The sequence below is a fragment of the Astyanax mexicanus genome, chromosome 3 (genome assembly GCF_023375975.1).
Source record: "Astyanax mexicanus isolate ESR-SI-001 chromosome 3, AstMex3_surface, whole genome shotgun sequence".
NCBI classification, from domain to species: domain Eukaryota; kingdom Metazoa; phylum Chordata; class Actinopteri; order Characiformes; family Acestrorhamphidae; genus Astyanax; species Astyanax mexicanus.
Window position 1 is genome coordinate 35317474 of NC_064410.1, and position 23777 is coordinate 35341250.

The 23777-nt window shown below is 37.6% G+C and overlaps 2 protein-coding genes across 3 annotated transcripts in view; both read right to left on the reverse strand.

Moving 5' to 3' along the window:
* Positions 1–6348: 6348 nt before the first annotated feature.
* On the reverse strand, positions 6349–10715 carry LOC103032085 (CD209 antigen-like protein C). The gene is made up of 8 exons (XM_049476419.1): positions 10509–10715; positions 9510–9647; positions 9349–9426; positions 9074–9157; positions 8871–8942; positions 7207–7361; positions 6914–7035; positions 6349–6804 (listed from the first exon to the last, which is right to left on the reverse strand). The coding sequence occupies exons 1-8, from the start codon at positions 10588–10590 to the stop codon at positions 6639–6641; spliced, it is 897 nt and encodes a 298-aa protein (XP_049332376.1). The 5' UTR covers positions 10591–10715; the 3' UTR covers positions 6349–6638.
* An 11452-nt stretch (positions 10716–22167) lies between these two features.
* Positions 22168–23777, reverse strand: part of ptp4a3a (protein tyrosine phosphatase 4A3a) — a 56267-nt gene continuing 54657 nt past the window's right edge. For both annotated transcript variants that reach the window (XM_015602237.3, XM_015602238.3), the window contains exon 6: positions 22168–23316. In XM_015602237.3, coding sequence (XP_015457723.1) covers positions 23199–23316 — 118 coding nt within the window. In that variant the 3' untranslated portion in view covers positions 22168–23198. The remainder of the gene's footprint in view (positions 23317–23777) is intronic.

Genomic DNA, 23777 nt, shown 5'->3' on the forward strand with positions numbered 1-23777 from the left:
CACTGGATAAAAACATCTTGAGATTTTTCTTAATCCTTAAAGTGTCTTCTTTAAGATTCTGACAGGTAACAGGACAAACAAATGTCCTGTGGGGCTTATTTTTAACATTTTACTAAATCTATCCCAATGCCGAACCTGAAAAATAAACAAGAAATTGGCATAGCTCCTTCAGTTAAAAACTTATACAGACAAATGAACACACTTTTCCATACAATTCTTGGCCAAGGAATTCAATAAAATGGTTATTTTTAAGTTTTTGACACATTTTGACTTAATTCTGGGAGAAAGAGATTTAAAAAAAAATAGCAGAAAATGTTATGGTCGCCTGTATGTTTTCACATTATACTAAAATCCTGTGCATTAAATGAAAACATTCTGAGATTTTTCTTAATCCTTGAAGTGTCTACTTTAAGATTCTGACAGGTAACAGGACAAAAAATGTCCTGTGGGGCTTATTTTTAACCCTTTACTACACCTATCTCAAATCCGAACCTAAAAAAATATGTAGAAATTGGCATAGCTCCTTCAGTTAAAACCTATACAGTCAAATGAGCACACTTTTACATACAATTATGGGCCAAGGAATTCAATAAAATGGTCATTTTTAAGTTTTTGACACATTTTGACTTAATTCTGGTACAAAGAGATAAAAAAAATAGCAGAAAATGTTATGGTCGACTGTATGTTTTTTACATTATACATTATATTCACATTATGAAAAGTCTACTTTTAGATCCTGACAGGTACTAGGAAGAAAAATGTAATAAGCTGCAGAACTAATTGATGATAAAATCCAACAATGTACTAAAAATAAAGTATTAGTATAGTGTGGTACTAATAATTTTAATCCTCATTATCACCATTGAAGAGATCATCAAAGTCTATCTTTTAAATCTCTGTCCCTTCCTCCTGATCATCTGTCCCCTCTCCAATCAATTCTGTCTCTTCTGCTCTTGCAAAAATGTCAAGAGAAGGAGGGAAGATGGGGTAAACTGACCAGACCGGCTCCAACACCCCCTCTTCCATTGTCTTCTCCCAACCCGTACCCTGATCGTAAGGGTTTGGCCTTTCAGATTTTGGCTGATCTGTCCTTTTATAGCAGGAAACCCAGTAGTTTACTCTGTCTACTTTAAAACTTGCATCCAGGGCTCTGTTAACACCCACCATCTTTTGCAGCATCTTGGTTCTCATAGCATCAATGGAGGTCAGTTGACCAATGGACATACAGAACATTAACTCCTGTTGGAGCTCATTGCTGTCCTGCCACAATGTACCAAGCTGCAGCTTCTTCAAGGGAGCTTTGCTCTTAAAAGAACACTGGTGCAGCGTAGTATCCCAGAAGCGTGCTCCAGTATTTAGATCCCGGAGCTCCAGCTAGCTCAGAGACATTCACTAGCTCACTATGCAAGCCAGTTCCATGGTCAAGAAACATGGTAAGGTTGACACTGCTGACATGGTAAAGCAGGTTCAGTAATATGTCGATGTTCGGGGTCCTCATCACACTGTACTTGTACCCCCACTTTACAGCTTGGTGGAGCACACGGGTCAACACGGACAACACGGGTGTCTGTCTCCTCCTGGTTTGACTGCAGAGCGTGGATCTCTGAACCCTGAACCCTTAACAAAATGTAAAAATTTTTACACATACCTGTATATTGAAGACGCTACAATTCTAGCGTTCCATTCAAATGTTTTTATAGCATTTGGATATGTGATGACAGCTAATGTTAAGCAACGATAACTATGGTCTGAGCCTTTTTCAACTTACTTGGACATTTGTTGAAGTTAGGCAATAGGATCTCATATACCCATACCACTGCCCTCACTTCTCTAGCCGAGATGCTGCCTCAGTGGTGGCCTTGATTGCTTTGTGTGCACACATTAGTGCCAGAAGACTTCACAAACTTCATGAAAGTTTCCAGCATCAATGGAGGTCAGTTGACCATGGACATACATTATATTATCTCCTGTTGGAGCTCATTGCTGACCTGCCACTATGTAAAGCTGGCTTTAAGCCATATCCATACAGATACCTAACATGGTTTGAGGCATTTCTTGCCAACATTGGCCTCTCCCACCTACATCAAGCTAGGGGCTATCTCTAATCCCAGGGGCTCTCTCTGTACTGGAAAAGATGGAGGAACATGGAGGAAACTTTCATGAAGTTTGTGAAGTCTTCTGGCACTAATGTGAGCACACAAAGCAATCAAGGCCACCGTCTCCTTCAAGATAGAGATGCGGAGGTCACCTACCCTAAGGATGCACTCTTCATACTAGATGTCAATGCTCTTTTCCATATGACTAACCTTCAACCAACATGTGGAGATCTGCAGCTCTTAAACCATTTGATTCTCAAGCAGGACTTAATCTCCACAGATTGCTACCAGACAGACTCTGTCTGGTAGCGTCGGGATTCTCATCTGACCCTCTCCCAGGAGAGGGTCAGATGAGGCTCCACTGAGAAAGTCATAATTGGTGGCCCATACACCCACAAATCTTGTGACTTTAAATGCTTTCTTAGCAATGAGGTAAATAAGAAGCAGCTATGTGATCTGCTTCTCAAGGTCTGGGGGAGCAATGAGGCAGCATCTGGGCTAGAGAAGTGAGGGCAGTGGTATGGGTTGATATGAGATCCTAACTTTAACAAATGTCCAAGTAAGTTGACTATAGTTATCGTTGCTTAACATTAGCTGTCATCACATATCCAAATGCTATAAAAACATTTGAATGGAACGCTAGAATTGTAGCGTCTTCAATATACAGGTATGTGTAGATTTTTTTACATTTAGTTAAGGGTTCAGGCTTCAGAGATCCACGCCCTGCAGTCAAACCAGGAGGAGACAGACACCCGTGTTGTCTTGTACCTCCACTGGACCTCCACATGGAACTGGCTTGCATAGTGAGCTAGTGAATGTCTCTGAGCTAGCTGGAGCTCCGGGATCTAAATACTGGAGCACGCTTCTGGGATACTACGCTGCACCAGTGTTCTTTTAAGAGCAAAGCTCCCTTGAAGAAGCTGCAGCTTGGTACATTGTGGCAGGACAGCAATGAGCTCCAACAGGAGATAATGTTCTGTATGTCCATTGGCCAACTGACCTCCATTGATGCTATGAGAACCAAGATGCTGCAAAAGATGGTGGGTGTTAACAGAGCCCTGGATGCAAGTTTTAAAGTAGACAGAGTAAACTACTGGGTTTCCTGCTATAAAAGGACCGATCAGCCAAAATCTGAAAGGCCAAACCCTTACGATCAGGGTACGGGTTGGGAGAAGACAATGGAAGAGGGGGTGTTGGAGCCGGTCTGGTCAGTTTGCCCCATCTTCCCTCCTTCTCTTGACATTTTTGCAAGAGCAGAAGAGACCGAATTGATTGGAGATTGAGATGATCAAGAGGAAGGGACAGAGATTTAAAAGATAGACTTTGATGATCTCTTCAATGGTGATAATGAGGATTAAAATTATTAGTACCACACTATACTAATACAGCTTATTACATTTTTCATCCTGGTACCTGTCAGGATCTAAAAGTAGACTTTTCATAATGTGAATATAATGTTTAATGTAAAAAACATACAGGCAACCATAATATTTTCTGCTATTTTTTTATCTCTTTGTACCAGAATTAAGTCAAAATGTGTCAAAAACTTAAAAATGACCATTTTATTGAATTCCTTGGCCCATAATTGTATGTAAAAGTGTGCTCATTTGACTGTATAGGTTGTTAACTCAAGAAGCTATGCCAATTTCTACATATTTTTTTAGGTTCGAAATTGGGATAGGTGTAGTAAAGGGTTAAAAATAAGCCCCACAGGACATTTTTTGTCCTGTTACTTGTCATAATCTTAAAGAAGACACTTCAAAGATTAAGAAAAAACCCAAGATGTTTTTTATTTAATACACATGATTTTAGTGTAATGTGAAAACATACAGGCAAATTAAAATTTTTTGCTATTTCTTTATATTTTTGTCCCAAAATTATGTCAAAATGTGTAAAAAACTTAAAAATTCCTTGGCCCAGAATTGTATGGAAAAGTGTGTTCATTTGTCTGTATAGGTTGTTAACTCAAGGAGCTATGCCATTTTCTTAATATTTTTTTTCCGGTTCGGAATTAGCATAGATGCATTAAAGGGTTAAAAATAAATGTCATGGGACATTATTTCATCCTGTTACCTGTCAGAACCTTTAAAAAGACACTTCAAAGATTAAGAAAAAACAGGTGGCGAAAAAAAAATCCACTATGTGCTCGTGGACCCCTGTTTCCATCTAGACTAATAGACAAACTTGACACTGAATGGTGAACGGAGGACTGTCCTGTGACAAGAAATGTTTAAAAACTAAGGGTTTCATTAAAATACTCAATATTAAACAATATTACATTTTAAAACATCCAGGCAAAAAAAAAAAAAACTAAGCTTAAAAGTAACTTATTTTCTTATAACTAATTAAAAACTCTTTAGTTGGTAATTAATAAACTGAAATATTTCAAAGATACAGCTAAAATAGATGTAGATATGTGCCTATTGTACAATACAGAACTAGTTGTTCCAATACAGTGAATACAATTAGATACATTAGGTTCATTAGAGCCTGAGCAGGTAAATCTCAACAGCAGGAGATCAAATCAAAAGAATACATTTGATCAAATTTACATTGTGTAAAACCGACCAAATAATTTAAATATTAAAATATATAATATGCATTTTGCATATTTGCATTAGTATATTTATGCATATTTTATTTAAACACACAGCCCAGATCCTCTTATTTTTTTTTCCCAGCATGTCCATTTACACAGTGTTTGTTATCATGGATCATTACCTCAGTAACATGCAGAATTTAATGGAGGTTTTACCACTGACATATCTACAGTTACAACAGTAAAGGGAGGCCAGTGTAGTGCACACACAGTGTACACAGTGATTCAGGACCCTGTTACACATTAAAAGAGCTTTCATGCTGAAATACTCTTTATTATGCTTTTTAACAATGACAGACAAGGTTTATAAATTAATTAATTAGTAGGTGAAATAACTGAAAACATGTTTTATATTCTAGTTTCTTCAAAATAGCAACTATTTGTCTTAATTACTGCTTTGCACACTCTGCATTCTCTCAATGAGTCGTGAAAATAAAGAAAACGCATTGAATGAGAAGGTGTGTCCAAACTTTTGGCCTGTACTGTATAGGGCTGTCAACCATTTCAGCCATTTCTCATTTTCTGCAAATCTCTAAATGACATTATTTTTATTTGGAATTTGGGAGAAATGTTGTCCATAGTATAGTATAGAATAAAACAACAACGTTCATATACCTACAATTAGCAAAATCAGAGAAAATAATTCAGAACCTGAAGTGGTCTCACACACACATACACCAAACACACACAGACATACATATATAAAATGTGTGTATTTATGTACATATGTGTATGTATGTACATATTAATAGAAATGTATTAATTTATACACATTAATATGCCATACCATATGTCTGTCTATGTTTAAAGAGCATAACATGTCGCCTCCACCAACCTAAAGCCTGATTTCATCAGCCTCGAACAATAGAAACATAAGTTTAGGAATGAGTCCAAACTGAAAAGAGAGCATCCAAAATGTGCAAAAAAGCAGCCAAAAAGATAGTACAACAAAATCCAGAAACAATCATAAAACTTCACAATTTGTTCAGCTGTCAGTGTGAGCAAGATCAAACATAGGACAGGTAGTGTTTATAGAGCATTTGCTTAGTTAGCTAGCTTGCTAAGTTTGCTGTAGGCTGTGCATCGACACAGTGCCATTAGTCTCTGCTTCTACAGAAAGTGAACACTGCCCTGGACAAAGTGTGTAAAATTTTCATTCAGTAGAATAAACTTAAGAAGGGATTCAATGAATAAAACAATACTTACTGTTGTTCAGAAATACGTGTCCACAGTAACTGACAGCAGGATTATTTGTCTAACACGAATACTAATGTTTAGACTTTATTTATTGCACAGTCTAGAAGTTACTGAGGAAAGATGGGGAAACCCTAATTGCACAATTTAAGAAAACCCATTAATAAAGAAAATTTTACTTTTTTTATGCAATATATATATATATATATATATATATATATATATATATATATATATATATATATATATATATTTTTTTTTTTTTCCTATTGATTCCAAAGTGAAGAAAAGATGCTTTGTAATATGACGTCTGGTTATTCTTATTAAACTTAGGAATTAATTGGATAAATAAATAATAGAAAAAAATACTAAATATCTAGCATTTTGTATATTTTCCTAACAGAAATGACCTGCTCATAAAATTACTACTTTAATAAGGTTTATGTTTGATAACTTGATTAATGATAAAGTTATTTGAATTTAAATAAACTCTGAGCTGGGTGTTTTTCCAAAAGATGCAATGTGACAGAATTAATAAAAAAAAATAATTAAATGCTTTTTTATATCTTTCTTGGGACTTAGAGGCATGTAAGCACAAACATGGATACTTGTACATAGATTTCTGCCAGACTTAATTTTTATTATTATTATTATTTTATTTTATTTTTTTCACACACGCATTTAGAAAATATGATCAGGTCCAATACTGATAAAAAGTGGGAATACCTGGATAACACACAATATGTATTTTACTTTTCACATATGTATTTTGTCGTTGTACTGCAGGGCACATCAGCCCATACTGTACCATCACCAGGACCTAAATCCTGCACTATAGCACAGTTCTCTCCTGACGGGTCTTCTGTTTTCCAGTTATCAGGCTCATCTGGTTTCCCCTTCCTCTTATGCCAGAATCTGTAGAGTTAAAAAAAGATTGTTTTTGTGTTCAGTTTGCCTTTTTTTTTTTTTTTTTAACTCTCAACCATGGGAGTGTGTAAACTGTATGAGAGAACATGGTTCTTACGTTACTCCTGTCTCAGTCAGGGGCTGGTTGTTTACCCACATCCACTTTCCCTCAGTCTCCAAATCATTCAGCCCGATCCAGTGAAGTCGTCCAACGCCCCCAAGAAATGTGGACAGAAAAGTCTAATATATAAAGTAACATGCAGTGAAAACGCAGTTTAAATTTGAATAGTTTTGTAATAGGTATTGTTTATATAGTACCTAACCTGTGTATAGTTACTATATTTATATGTAAATTTACTGGATGTCTGTATAGAAAATAAATTAAAATTAAATTAGGATGCCTCCACTCACCTGCTCAGCTTGGCTGGTTATTATAACCAGATGTCCTCCGCTCTTAACACAGCGATCTCTACTGTTCGCCCAGTTCAGGAAATCAGTGGAGGAGAAGTAACACTTTACACCCAAGCGCTTCCAGCCATCTCCACACTGGTTACAATTCTTATAATCTTATGTTGAAGAAATGCACAACAAAATATGAACAGATGAGGGTTTCATTCTAAATGTGGTCATTTTATCTATAATGGGAAATGTAAATGAGTATTGGATGATTATCAGTTATCACTAAGTTATTTTAATTCATGCAAGCTCTTCACCTTATTTACTGTACATATTTCAGTTGTTTATTTCAGGGACCATCAAGTTTCAGGTTTTTATTAGAGATCAGTGCATTGAAATCTGCATTGAAAACTTTAACACACTAGTTTTAAATGTAGCATATTACGGTTATTTCTATAAATAAATAATGATAATATGAATACTCTAATATAAATATTATTACATACAGTATGTATTTTTTTACATATGGAGCTGTTGCCCTGAAAATTATAACATACATAAAACTCAGCTCAAGCCTGCCTATGCTGTTTTATGTACATTCTGTTTCTTAAGGCAGTGCTAGATAGTAATGGTGGTTACTCAAAAAATTGATATTTTGGGCACAATTTGGCCAAGTTCACTGCAAAGTACTCACTTGTGTTGTCAGATTTTTAGACATGGTAGTATGCTCTTTTCTTTTCAGAGGACTCGGTTATAACCAAACCTAAAACATTTTTTTTTTGCTCTGTGGTAAAATACATTATCCTGATAGATGATCACCAATATTATTTTTAGGTAATTGTCAGGAAAAAAAATGTCAGTGTACATCTGTACATTGAGTGCTGTTGTAATTTTGATGTATTATGGCCATCTCTTGTGGTGCTTTACCAGGCATATCACAAATAAATGGGATTTTTTTTTTTATAAAGTTCTTTCTAATTTTTCCCATTTTCTCCCCAATTTAGCACAGCCAATTTCCCAACCCACTCACTAGGACTCCCCCTATCAATAGTAATGCCCCAACACACCAGGAGAGTGAAGACTAACACATGCTTCCTCTGATACATGTGAAGCCAGACACAGCTTGTTTTGAGCTGCTGCTGATGCAGCATTGCCGAGCACTCGGTTCCGATACATCAGCTCACAGACGCCTTGTGCTGTGGACATTACCCTAGGAGTGATGTGAGGAGAGAGCCCCATCTACCCATTCGGAGGGAGCAGGGCCAATTTTGCGACCTCCTGCTCATAGTGGCAGCGCTTTAGACCGCTGGACCACTCGTTGCTATTAAATGGGATTAAAAAAAAAACTAAATAAATAATCTTTATATATTTCATTAAGACAGCGCCAGTACTGCACTATCCCTTTCACCAATGCAAATTCAGGGTTCATCACTTTCATCCAGTCAACAGTCCATAAATGCCTTTCCTTTAGTCCACCATAATTTTATTTTCTTGTATTCAGCTGTTTAATTTTTTGTCTTTCCTATATTTAAAGCTCAATCCATCATTTAGCATCATTCAGAGTGTTTTACTGCTGCGTACTTTTTGTTCTTAAAATGTAATTTATATGGTAAATTGTTAAACAGATCTATCATCTGTGATGGTTTTTTAGTAAGAGTGGTGCAAATCCCTTATCTTACCACTGCAGGTAGAGAAGACTTCATGAACTTGGCGATACTTGACCTTAAGAGCTTCACACTGTCTTTCTGTTTCTGATACACAAAAGAAACAGTTCAGTTATTCAGCTCTACTGTCTTTACTTTGATTTACTGTTTTTAGTTTGATCAGTTTTCTTTAGGCTACATAAAAATCCAACATATTTAGAAAACCAGTGTAAACTCACCATTGAGGGAAGCAATACGTCTTAAAGCATTCTCATAGTTCACCTGAACCTGATCCAAATGTGATTTTAACTCTTTAGCTGCATCTGAAAGCAGGTTATTAATCAAGCTTAATAACAGCAACAACAATACAAAATGTTAGTTACACATGGAACTGTGGTTCTATAAAGCCTGATGACTGGCAGAGCTGACATAAAGTGCATGTCTAGCCAATTAGTCTCATAACCATCAGATAAAACTTCAAGACCAAAAACAGGAAACTCTTCAGACCTATTACCTGTAGCATTGTGTAGCTGAACTGAGATTCTTTGTTGAGCACCGACACATAATTCAGATGAGACTCCTTTATTGAAATCTGTTAAAAGAGAACAACAGAAGTTGAGTAGATCTTCAGGACCACTGCAAATGCATTGGAGACTGAAGCCGAGTGATACTCACACAGGACCCCCAGACCACAGAGTGCCACCAAAGCACAGAGCAGGAGGAAGCCGAGAACAACCAAAAGAACCTTCAGGGTTTTTGGAGAAAGATGAGAATCCCTCTCTCTGAATGAGCGTCTTTTCCGTCCAGATATGTCTGAAAGAAATCACTTGGTTAAGGATACAAGAGTCACCTTCTAGAGTTGCCTACAATTCAGTTGTCCTCAGACAGGAGATTTTAACTTTATTAAAAAATAAAGTAATAATTGATTTGAAAAATATTTATACCACACAAAAGAGTACATTGTAATATGTATTAAACACTACGGTACGTTTTAAACGATATTTTTTTAGTAGTTGCTTAAAATGTGTGCCACATATTCATCACCACCGTCAAATATGTATAAAAAAAAGCAATAAAATCAGGAAACTACAAGATCAACTACATTCCCGGGGACCCTATTTTTAAACATTTAGATCTACTGCATCACCCAACATCACCCAAGCTCTTGTACATTAACTATTTTCTTCTAAACTTGTTCATGTTTTAGGACACTGCTTTTGTCACAACCACAAAAAGTCCCCACTGTCAGTTTTATACACAAAATTATTATATTTATTTATGATAAAAATATATATGGCAAGATGGCTAATGTAAAGAACTCCTGCAGATCATGTGAAAGGAGGTTTTTGTCACTGCCATCAGGTTTCCTGTCTTATGCTGTTGACAAAAATATCCCAATAAATAGCAATGAATTAAAAATAATTAGTTTTTAGTGTGTCTGACAGTGTTGACAAAAACAGTCATAACTGGGAAAAACTATTTTTTATTTAAAAAAAATGTTAAATTAGGAGGCTGCATCTGTACATGTCTGAACAGCGAAGACATTTCTCTATAATATACCTTCTGACTAATTTTTTAATTCTCAAGAATCATTGATGTATGTATTTATGTATATATGACATTCAAAAGAGATTTATATACAAAAGCACATCTAATTAACACACAGCCAACTACCTGTAACGGGTGAACTGGGACCTCTGTTTTTTCCATCAGTTGAGGAGAGCTCCAAATCATAATTTCCATAGACATGGTCCATTTTATTATCTTCACAGCACACCACCACCTCGAACTCCCTGACAGAAGGAACTGTAACAAATTTATATATACGAGAACAATCAGGAAGTGTGTTTTTGAGCCGGCCCAGTGTGATGCCTGAGACAAGATTTATTTGGTCCCTTTGCATCAACAATCATAGTGTTTATAAACTCACACAGACATTTCAAAAGTGCATTTAAAGACAGCAGAGGAGCATATGTGTGTTACTATTTATTAATTTAAAATATTTGCTGAGCTAAGCTAATAATAGCACATATAAAAAAGAGCAATGAATGAAATGAAAATATAAAGGCTTATATTTACAAATGACAAACGTAAAATGTGTTTTAATTTACTATTATAAGAAGGGACATGTGGTCTTAATAAAAAGAACATGGCAGCAGGTCAAGGTTAAATATAAAAATATACCAGAATGGTAATTCCAATTGGTTAGTCTAATGTGCAGGAAAATGTTAAATTACATATTTTAGTGTGTATTATGATATAAATTAACGGCATGAAATATTTTAGCAACCAGAAAGAAAACAGCTGTTGCTGCTACTGGTGGTGGGCCTCCTTTAGCAGCCCTCACTCCTGCAGAAGACCTTGCTTTAGAACAAAACCTCAGACGTCCCATCATTGCAGGAATTAAAGAAGGGACATCCTGGTCCTGTCTGTCCCCATGCAACAGAACCTTAAGTTCTGGGTAGGTTAAGTTGTTTCTCAGATATTATATTTTTTTATTACAGAATTCATTAGAATCTTTTTTGTATATTTGATGGCTTTAAATTTAACAGTGGATCTGTTCTGTCCCAGAATTACTTTGGAGGTGAAAGACTGAAAGCTCTGCACACTACCCGTGTTCCCTCATCCCTCCTGGATTGTCTTTTTAAATAGGCATGCCATCGTCAATCACTGCCTACATCTTCAGTGTTGGCTGCTCTTTTTATAGCCTACAATTTTTTGCAAATTTATTTCACCTGTATACAAATATTGGTAAGGTAGTTGTCTATATCCATTCATGTTTTGCATCATTAAGTTTATCAAACATTTATATCATTTATATAGAACAAATATGATCACATATGTGAATTGATATCAGTTGTATAAACACTTGAATTAATCTGACCAAGAATTATGGAATTACAAATATATTAAAAATATTTTTATCAAAACTACCCGGGCATCATTAATACTAATAAATGTGTTATTGTGATATAACATTTATGCAAATATATCTTTTTGGAAAATAACAGCAATTAAATACTGTATTTCATTTTACACTGGCCTGAATTTGTTAAGATTGACCCAATAAATTGCAATGTGCAGACACAGTTCCAATACAGTACAATACTCAATTAAATGTATACGAATATTGTATAATCTGCTGCATCCACTGCTATTTATTGGATAAAACCGTGGCGGAACCTTGTTCCTTGATTTTGTTTCCCACCCGCAAGGCTATTGCGTCACACGGCTCATCCAATAGAAGTGCTGTAGCTAAGCTAAGCTAAGCGTTTGTACAAACGCATATTTTGCTGTAGTAACTGAATGAGGCTTAAGTCTAGCCTCTTTCGTGGAACCGAAATTTGAGCAAAATGAGCCAGGCTCGTCTTAAAAAGCCTGACTTACTGAGTTAGCTCGCTTCGTGGAACAGCCCCCAGGTCTTTCCATTTCACTAATGGTTTGACAAACTATAAGCAACAATAAAGCATGTTTTTCTGTTCTTTAAGTGTGGAAATCTTGTCATGCGTTATGTTGACTACTAACACAGTTCTGAGATCAGAGATCAGATTTTTGGGACAGTCTCAGTTGCTTTTTTAATTTTGATGGAGACTTCAAAGCAATGTGATTCAAATGAATCGATTCAGCTCAAATCTGAGTTTGACATTACTTTATCACCTTTAGTAAACCACCTACATGAAGATTTTACATTGTATGAATTTACCATTCCACCTTAAATGCTGCTGTGGCCACACACAGGCTTCAAGGTGCTTACACACTGCACATGAAGGTGAAGTATTTTGGAGAAGTTAGTCTGTATTTCACTGAATTCAGGGTGTTGTAGAACACTTTGTGAGGATATTGGTTCTCACAATAAGAGGTGAGAATGTGGTGAGCACATTTATATTACAGTTTTTCTCAATTGGTTTGGCTCATTTCTTGAAACTGAGATGACATTCCTATAACTATAAGGTAAATTGGCCAAACAGACTTACAGTTCTTCGCAACACTTCAGATAACCAGCAAAATGTCATATGTCTCCCAAAACGTTCACTCTTTTGCTCAATTGCTTCAAAATGAAGTCCCTCTCCCATATAAATAGTCAGTACTATTAAAATGGCATAGATCCTTCTCAATTGCTTTGGCACATTTTCATTCATTTCGTCCTTCTGTCAAAATAAACTGGACGGTGCAGCACAACTACATGGATCCTCATCACATGCTCATATCGCTACCCATGTGTTTTAAAAACTAATTTCCTTTCTCACACAAATCATCAGTGCCCCAAAATGCATTGTCCCTTTGGCATTGTGTACTGCAAGTCAAAATGCTTAGATGTTTTGTCTTTATGGCAGAGGTCTAGCTAAAGGAATACAATTTTAACACCACACACACTGCACTCATTCTGCTGAGGAAATTTTAACTATTTTTATTTACAAGTACATCTTTACACATTACTGTAGGTAGAAAAGAAAAAAAATACTAAGGAAAATGTATCAAAAATACTATGTATGCAAAATACAAAAACCTGCAAAAACAAAACAAAATACATTACAGTATGTAAAAAAAACAGTCAAGTCACAAATGCAATACAGTAAAAAATTGAATACTCCCCTCTCTCTCCTGGTCATCTGCCTGGCCATCCATCCATTGCAGTCTCTTTGGCCATAAATTCTCCTCAACATCGCATCTGATGTGTTCTTTAGCAATGCACCATGGGAAGAATGCCTGAGCCATCCTCTACACTGATCACCTGTTATATCATCACAGGACAAGCATCAAAGTAACAGCACCAGGCCAAGCTGTATATATACAGCAATGCCAGCATTCAAAATCATATACAACAACTCTCAGGTAACAAACTGATGGATTGGTCACCTGTAATGTGGGACACTCTTCCTCTTCAAAACCTGCTTTCACCTGTTACCCACTCACCTGATTATCATTAATTTATGAAATGTTTCAAAATATGTGTACTATATTGTATTACAATTTCTTAATTTATTTTGACAATTGAGCCGACTTTTCTGCAGATGATGACTTATACTATGAAATTGTACTGACATGTTTTGGAGAGAACAACCATTACACTGAGAACCAACCAATTAAGATAGATCAACTAGATGCATTCTTTTGGAAAATGTACTAAATGTAGGATGATTGTGTTAAGTGCAGGCTACTTGTACATAACCATTTGCAAAGATATACTAAGTGCTTGAGACATGTACAAAGCATTTGAAATGTGATGAAAGCAATGAGAAATGCCATTCTGTTGTGAGGAACCGCAAGTTAGTTTGGGGATTTGTCGATGTTATTTTGAAAATGTCATCTCAGTTTCAAGAAATGAGCCAAACCAATTGAGAAAAACTGTAAGTGTGACAGGAAGTTTCTGATGAAAACAAAACCCAGATAGTGTTAACCAGTGCCTGTTTTGTTGCCCACCTGCAAGATATACAGATAGGTGCAAAACTAAATCAGACAAAAAATGTTTACACTTTTTAATACACACTTAATTTTCATATATTGAATTTAACATACATTATTGGGAAAAAATAAATAAAACAAAATGTGTTGTGTACAAAAGTTATGAAAAGTAACCCCCCAACACGTTAAAATGTAAATAAATAGACATATTCAGGAAAAATGTTTTAGCTAGTTATAGAAGTAAACAGCCAGGATATTACCTAATTACCTTCATTTGTGATGAGATTTTTATACAAAGATTGTTTTGTTATTAACAGTTCTGTGAAATCTTACCCAGTTCATATATACAATCTTTTTTGTATATAATTTATTGTTTATTAATCTTGCTAAAGTGATTCTTAACCACACAAGGTCATTTGGAGCGACCCCACATCATGTGGTGTGACCGATCATAGCACTAACTACAATAAATAATAAATACAATACAAAATTATGATCTACTTTTTGTGTTTGGAATATTTAATCACTAATACAGTATGTTTAATTTGACATTTTTAAAAGCATTCTATCAGTTTTGCATGTTTTACAGGAATGTACATATTAGAAGGTGACTAACATTATAGAATAAAAATATTGGTAAATTAATATTTACCAAGCAAGAGAACTTGTAATAGAGCCAAAAAAGTCCAAGAAATGACCAAGAAATAAATAGAATTAAGCTGGTGTTCACCTTCTTCAAATGTGGCTTTCTGCTGAAAACTGATAAACATGTCATTAAGGAACCGAAGAACATGGACCACTTCCACTTTAATTGTGTACAAAAATAATTTGACTTAGTCTGTACTGGAAACATTTGCAGATTCGTTTGATTATAACTCTGCCTCAAAGCATTTTTATACACCACCTTCTGCAGATTATCCCACTGTAGGACTAATAAAGGATACTCTTATGTTATTTTCTCACCCACTGTAGGTCTGAATCAGTGGCAAAGAAATTAAATTTTTTTCAGCATGACCATAAGCGCTGGTTAACCTGCTAGTTTACCAGTCTAATCTATGTTTTCTGTTCTGCATGACCCGCAATTCAAGCACCTTGTTCATTAAATACCAGTTAAAAATTCAAAACCACCATTACGTGCAAGCACTTTAGCCCCAGTCCCAGTTCTCTGGTGCACACTTATGGGTATTAGGAAAAAAATCAAGATGGCGGCACAAGCGACAAAACAAACCTGCAAATTTTATTTTCATTGTTGAAAATTAAGACAAGCACTTTATCATAGTTTAATGTGTTATATAGGAGTTTCAGTTTAGTTCTCCAGCACCAAGACTGAAGCAGTATTAGCTTTAGCCACTAACCCCACTAGACACTAGCTCTTTGGCTGTTCAGAGGGCAGTATTGCCCTGGCTAACCCTGGCTAGCACTGCTGGAGCAAAATTAGCCTTAGCAGCTAACTGTGCTGAGCACTAGCACTTTCTCTGTTCAGAGGTCAGTGTATCGGACTGTAGTCTGTGTGTTTACCGTGTTAAAACAAGGTACTTGTTGTCCCTGCTCTGCTCCCTGCTCTGCTCCCTGCTCTGCTCCCTGCTCTGCTCCCTGCTCTGCTCCCTGCTCTGCTCCCTGCTCTGCTCCCTGCTCTGCTCCCTGCTACTCTGGTCTGCTGCTGTGCTGGTTTGCTGCTGTGCTGCTCTGCTGCTGAAAGCTTGCTTTAATCTTCAGCTTCTACACTTTTCTCTGTTTTCTTCTCTTTTACTCTCTTCACACTTACTAATCCACTTTTAGTCTGCTTCCTCTTTGCTCTACACACCTATTAATCCACTCTCAGTCTACTTTTATAGACTTTTTCCTCAGGTTTGCTGGATTAGCTGTTTGCTGCTGCAGTTTGTTTGTGTAAGTTTCTAATTTCAACTGAAACAAGGTGAGTGCTTTTTTTCTCCATGGCTTCTGCTCAGGTTTACACCTGTTTAGAGTGTGGCATGTATAGCTTAGATCCCTTATCCACCGATACTGGTAACAATAGTGGTATTTGTACTAAGTGTGAGATAGTTAGCTCCTTGGTGGATAAGGTGAATAAGTTAGAGCTGCACGTCCGGGGTTTAATAAGGGATAGACAGCAGGATTCACTGTTAGCAGCCCCGGGTGTCTCAGGGAGAGTTAGTACCCCCTCGACTCCGGCCTTAGAGCCCTCACAGCGGGGCGAATGGGTAACGTCTCGGCGGCATAGTCGAAAGGCTAAGGCTAATGCTACCGCAAAGGCCACAGCCAGCCCACCTGAACACCACGCTCCCCCAGTTCACGTGTCAAACAGGTTTGCCCCGCTCAGTGAAGCACCAACTGAGGAGCCTGTTAAAGGTACTCTGGTGATAGGAGACTCTATCGTCCGACACGTGAAATTAGCTACTCCTTTAGGGGCACCAGCGGCAACAGTTACTTGTTTACCGGGAGCCAGAGCACCGGACATTAGTGGCAACCTTAGGTTAGGGAATAGGAGATATTCGAGGGTAGTAATTCATGTAGGGGCCAATGATATTCGTCTGCGGCAGTCTGAAGTAACTAAGGCTAATATTAAAGAGGTGATTAAACAGGCCCAGACGCTGTCCGAGGAGGTAATCTGCTCTGGCCCCATCCCAATGAGGCGTGGTGATGAAGCTTACAGCAGGCTTTCTTCGCTGAACCGCTGGATGTCCAAGTGGTGTGCAGAAAATCATGTGGGCTTTATAGATAACTGGCTACACTTTGAGGGCAAGCCTGGTCTTTTAGGTAGGGATGGTGTCCACCCCACGCGGGAGGGTGCTGCCTTACTTTCATGCAGCATAGCTCATAGTCTTTTAGTTAGTCGGCAGAGTAGTATTAGAAGCTGCTGACAATCCAGAGCCGGGACCAGGCCGCAGACAGAGAGGCTTAACCGACCGTCTGCGAGTTGCAAAGAGACGTTACCTAGATACCAATGTATTCAGACTGTGTCTGTCCCCCGAGTCAAACAAAAACATCAAAAAACTAAAACAGTAAATCTAAATAACTTAACTTATATTAAACAATCATATCCAGACTGTAGTACTAACATTTCAAGCCTAAAGATTGGTTTACTTAATATTAGATCTCTAAATTCAAAAGCAGTTCTGGTGAATGAAATGATAACTGATCAGAAATTCGATGTTCTGTGTCTGACAGAAACCTGGATTAGGCCAAATGAATATGTAGCATTAAATGAAGCCACCCCTGCAGGCTATAATTATATACACAATCCGAGATTGTCCGGTAGAGGAGGTGGGGTCTGCATACTTTTCCAAAGTACCTTAGTTAGCAATCAGAAACACTATGAAAATTTTACTTCTTTTGAGCTTCTTTACACCAGTATAATTAATCCAGTTACAAAAAAGAATGCATTTTCTTTAATTAACATCTACAGACCACCAGGGCCCTATTTAGAATTTTTAAAAGAATTTAGTGATTTTGTCACAGACTTAGCAGTAAGTAATGATAAAGTGATTATAGTTGGAGACTTCAACATTCATTTCGAAAAATTGGATGATCCATTAAAAAAGGCATTCACATCGATTTTAGACTCAGTTGGTATTATTCAAACTATAACAGGACCTACTCATTACTGTAATCATACTCTGGATTTAGTTTTGACCCTGGGTGTGAGCATAGATAACCCACATATTCGTTCTCAAACCTCTGCAATTTCAGATCATTACCTTATTTCATTTAAATTACATCTTAGTCATAATATACGTACATCCCCTAGCTACTCTGTAAAACGTTCAATTACGCCTTTTACAGCCCAACAATTTACAGGTAAGCTTCCAGACTTATCAACTCTAATGTACTCTCCTGTAGACCCAGTAGAACTAGACAAACTAACCGAAGGTTTAGAAAATACCTTTCGCTCTACCTTAGATGTTGTAGCACCCCTTAAACACAAAATAGAGAGACAGAAAAAGCTCGCACCGTGGTACAATGATCAAACTCGTACCTTAAGCAGTTAGTACGAAATTTAGAGCGTAAATATCGATCAACTAAACTGGAAGTGTTTCACTCTGCGTGGAAAGACAGTCTTGTTAAATATAGAAAAGAACTTAATAAAGCCCGCTCAGCATATCTGGCCTCACAGATCGAGATAAATAAAAATAATCCTAGAGTTCTCTTTAGTGTTATTTCCAAATTAACTAAAAACCAGGCAGGTACTGAACCTCAGATTCCAGCCATTTACACCAGCAACGATTTTATGGACTTCTTCAATAGTAAAATTGAAAACATTCGGGATAAAATTAAACAGATAAATATTACATCCTCTCTATCATCTGGTCTGGCTGATCTAGAACAAAACTCTGTTACTGAAGTTAGGTTGGAAGTCTTTAACCCACTTCCACAGCTAGAACTAGAGAAAATTATCTCCTCTTCAAACAGCACAACCTGCACACTTGATGCTGTTCCCACAAAATTATTAAAACAGGTACTGCCAGATATAATTAAACCTCTGTTAATGATAGTAAACTCATCGCTCGCCCTGGGCCATGTACCCAAAGCCTTTAAAACAGCTGTAATTAAACCTCTGATCAAGAAACCAAATCTTGATCCTAGTGTACTGTCTAACTATAGACCTATTTCAAACTTACCCTTTATTTCTAAGATTTTAGAAAAAGCTGTAGCCCAACAACTTTGCTCTTACCTGCAAAGAAACCAGATCTATGAAAAATTTCAATCTGGATTTAGGCCTTATCATAGCACTGAGACAGCTTTAGTTAGAATAACAAACGATCTACTTATAGCCGCCGACCAAGGCTGTGTTTCCTTACTCATACTTCTCGATCTGAGCGCAGCCTTTGATACAATAGATCATACTATCCTTTTAGAAAGACTAGAGAACATGGTCGGTGTAACCGGAACTGCCTTAGCATGGTTTAAATCGTACTTAACCGATCGCTATCAGTTTGTGAGGATAAATGATATGTCTTCCAGTTATACCAAGGTAAGATATGGAATTCCACAAGGCTCTATATTAGGACCGTTATTATTTACATTATATATGCTCCCACTGGGCAAAGTTATTAGAAAACACAATGTGAATTTTCATTGTTATGCGGATGACACGCAGCTCTTCATATCAGCCAAACCTGATGACAGAGTGAGATTAAAGAAAATCGAGGATTGTGTAGAAGATGTAAAATCATGGATGTCGCACAACTTCCTCCTATTAAATAGTGATAAAACAGAAGTTCTCCTATTAGGCCCCAAAGCTGCTAGAAATAAATTATCAGACTTAATGCTAAATCTGGCTGACTTCTCAGCCACGCCTGGTTCAGCAGCTAAAAACCTTGGAGTTATCATAGATTCAGATCTAGCATTCGATAAACACATATCTAATGTTACTAGAACAGCTTTTCTACACCTCCGTAACATCGCCAAGCTAAGAAATGCCCTATCACTGCATGACGCAGAAAAATTAGTACATGCCTTTATTACCTCAAGGCTAGATTATTGTAATGCGCTACTGTCTGGATGTTCCGGCAGTAACTTAAATAAACTTCAGCTAGTTCAAAATGCTGCAGCCAGGGTCCTTACTAAAACTAGAAAATTTGACCATATTAGTCCAGTACTATCAGCACTGCACTGGCTTCCAGTCAAATTCCGCATAGACTATAAAATTCTCCTGTTAACGTATAAAGCCCTACACGGGCTCGCTCCTGAGTATTTACAAGACCTCATCTCCTGTTATGAACCACCGCGATTACTCAGATCTCAGGGTGCTGGTTTATTAGTAGTTCCTAAAATTCAGAGGAGCTCTGCAGGAGGAAGAGCTTTCTCTTATAAAGCGCCTCAACTCTGGAATAATCTCCCCGAATATGTTCGGGACTCAGACACAGTCTCAATCTTTAAGTCTAGACTGAAAACTTACTTGTTTAGTTTAGCTTTTGGTAATTAATGTTTTTCCCTTTAGATAAGGCTGCAGATTCAGGGGTTCATGGACAGAGGAAATTGTGGTAAACTGAGATGCTGGTGCTGTTGTTCTCCCACTGCACACGGTCACTCAGGTTTGTGGACGGTGGAGTGGGTGGATGCTGGTGTTTCAGGGTGCCTCCATGTCTATGTTACCTTCTGGCTCTCTGCCTTTAGTTAGGCTGTTTTATTCAGTTCTGCCGGAGTCATTTGCCACACTCTGATAATGTTTTAATATTCTCAGTTTTGCATAAATCCAGTCAAAACTAATTCCATCTCTCTGCCTTCCTCCGAGTTACTGACTGCCCACCTGTCTGACCCGATACCGATGTTGGACCCTCAGGCTCTCGCGTCTCCTGTCCGGCCAGACTGATGGAAGTTTCTGAAGTCAGCTCTTCTCCACCACCACCACAGATCAGCTGCTCATCGACCATCTTACTCTCCACTACAGATTACATCCAAGCCATTAGTGGCGCTATTACACTCCTGAGTACATAAAACCTATATAGATGTATAAAAGACTTTTTAAATTTCTATTTAAAAGCCGTTTGACCAGTGGTAGGATGGTCCCCCCTTTAATGTGAGTCTTGGTCCTCCCAAGGTTTCTTCCTCCTCCTGCAGCTCTGAGGGAGTTTTTCCTTGCCTCCGCGCTCACTGGGGGTTCTGTATTCTGTATTTTCTATGTGTAATGTTTTGCCTGATTCTTTGTCCTGTAATCATGTTTCTGTAAAGCTGCTTTGTGCCAACACCTGTTGTAAAAAGCGCTATACAAATAAATTTGATTTGATTTGATTTGATACTTGGAACGAACCGCTAGCTAAGATCTCCCTGGCTTACAGGAACACTCAGGGTTCCTCAGGCTAGTGCTGTCGGGCGGCACTAGTGGAAATCTGGAAATCTAAGCTTACTGTAAATAAACCGAAGTGCTTTACTCACCCAAATAAACAGTTTTCAGGAGAGAAATCTGTGTAGATTTACATCCAGTGCTCGCTTGACTTTAAAATAACATGTTTTTTTTTAAGTACAGTTTGGTTTACTTAGCTTTGTCTTTACAGGTCCACCCAGCGACGAGACCTGTTGTTGCATTGTGGGTGGACTCATTGTTAGGTAAACCCATGAATATTAAATGTGTTTAGCGATAGTCTCTATGTTTTGTCTTACTGTTACGCTGTAAATAGCGAGTTAGCTTGGTTAGTGGTTAGGTAAGCTAGTTAGCCAACCTAACCAGTTAGCTTCTTGCTACTGTTATAACTGACATGTCGCAATTTCGCTTCAAAATGTGCTTAACGCTAGCTAGCTAGCTACTCATAGAAGCTAAAACAATCTACCTGAAATGTTGATACCTTTACATTTAATAAAAGTGTGTGAATGTGTCATATTCTGACTTTTTTTTACATAATACTAGGTGTGCTGGGTTAGTGCTGGAGATAAAACTAAATCTTTTTAAAATTGTATTTTGTTTTCCATTCTGTAACACTAGTTCAGAAAGAATTTCTACAACAAAATGTTAGCTTAAAATACTAGTTATGCTATTGAGTCCATCAGGTATTTCACGTTGAAATACCTAGTCATGTGCTGTTGTATAACAATAAGAAATGAATGCATGAATTATCTGCTTATTTAATTTAATCAATTTAATTTACAAGAAAATCTAAAATACAATACACTGTATTTGCTAATTAATATGCTAATAACACCGTCACACATGTCCTCGCATTCCCAAGCTCACGTACACACACACAATTTTATTGGCCACTGAAGGTTTGGGGCTTGAGAGTGCATTTCTGGGGCTTGGAGGTGCATGTGCACTGTGAAGCCCCTGCTGCACACAGACAGTCTTGGATATTTATGTGCATCATGCTCTTGTCCAGCAGATGGCAGCATATACAGCGAGCTCCACTGTAGAACATGAAAATGACCAGAAGTGGGCATGAGTCATATATTTATATTCTTACATAATGAGGTCACTTAATATCAAAGCAAGACAGAATGATCCATAAACAGCCTTTATTATCATCATAATCATCATCATCATCTCTATACAGCAGGAGGTACGTGTTCTTTCAAAAGCAAAGAGAGAGAGAGAGAGAGGGAGGTATCTCAAATCCAGACACCAGTTCATGTTCTCTCCAGCGTACGTCAGCCTTCGGCAAGGCCACTGGTGCGATATGGGATGTCAGCTGACCTGTATGTGCATGTGTAGGCATTATTATCAACAGTATCGAGGGCCCGCAGCCACCGACTGCTGTAATGGAGTTTAGCCATGTTCGGCTTTACATTTTAACATTAAAGTGACTTCGAGGACAAAAAGTTTAAGCACATAAACAAAAGCATGTAGTATACAAGCAATTTCCATATTAAATTCACAGAAGCTTTCGTTTGCTGCCCGTTAACCGCTGCAAAGATTTCATGTCCAAAGAAAGAGTGAGAATTCAGACGAGCCCTTCTCCAGCTCCTCTCGGCCCAGTTCTACTACTGCACTACTCACAAACTGCCTAAACGCCTGGGGCACGAGTCTACAGTAAAGCCGAGATCAAGAACAGGACGAGAGGAGCGATGGCTGAAACTTCAGACCTGAGAATCCTGGCAGACTGAGAAAAGGAGAGAAAGAAAAAAAAGAGTTGCAAAGAAATATATATACATACACATATACACACAATTCCCACTGGCTTCACATCAGCTGGCTCAGTCCAGCCCATCATGATCGTTTGAGGCATTTTTTTTTTTTTTTTTGGAGTGTCAGTCCTGGTGCATCTTACGAGGTCAAAGACTACCTTTGGTGCTTCATATTGACCTGGTGAGGCACTGAGCCCTGCAGAGCATCCTGACATCTCAGAAAGGCATGGCAGTGTTCACTCCACAGTGAGAGTGAGGAGTGTTAGGCACCAATGGGGATTTAACCAGACCGTTTATTCAGGTCCTGCTATGCTAGCAGGTCAGCGAAAGTGCATCCACTGTGGCCCATGTGGTCCATAACGTCCAGATAAGCTCAGGTCCGATGATGGAGGTTCGACGGCAGGTTCACATCATGCAGCATTTGTTCTTGAAGATGTGCGGGTGTTTGTAGCGCAGTCTCTGTTTGGGCCGGTACTTCTCCAGGTAGGTCAGCTGCTTGCTGTTTATCGCCCCTCGTCGCTTCCTGAGAAATCAGATCAGAAATCTTCATTTCAAATCCCAGTGTTTTTTTTTTAAATGTTCTTTACAGTTCTATAGAATCTGTACAATTTAACCAACTTATCACAAATTGGTTGTGGTTGTCAAACTGTGGTACACAAGATACCCTCCTCAGAGACATTGCTGCATGCATAAAAAATATAAAGTATTAAAAGAAATTAGTGGTGTCAATTGATTAACAAAAATTAATCTTATTTATCACAACATTCTGTGACTAATCTGTTTCTTAAATCAACATTTAATCATAAATGATTAATCATACTTTAAGTGATTAATAGTGCATGTTTAAATGCAATTAACAAATAATGTAAGATTGGCAAAATGAAATTACCCTATTTTTCACACTATAAGGCGCACTATCAATGAACGTCTATTTTCTGGTCTGTTTTTATACATAAGGCTCACAGAATTGATTATAAGGGGCAT

Bases quoted from the DNA above. Each gene is read 5' to 3' on its own strand.
- LOC103032085 (XM_049476419.1), bottom strand. From the start codon at position 10,590: ATGGACCATGTCTATGGAAATTATGATTTGGAGCTCTCCTCAACTGAT. The intron at 9,648-10,508 runs GTAGTTGGCTGT...GATTTCTTTCAG, and splicing joins TCCCAGTTCACCCGTTACAG to ACATATCTGGACGGAAAAGA. The intron at 6,805-6,913 runs GTAAGAACCATG...TTAACTCTACAG, and splicing joins CTGACTGAGACAGGAGTAAC to ATTCTGGCATAAGAGGAAGG.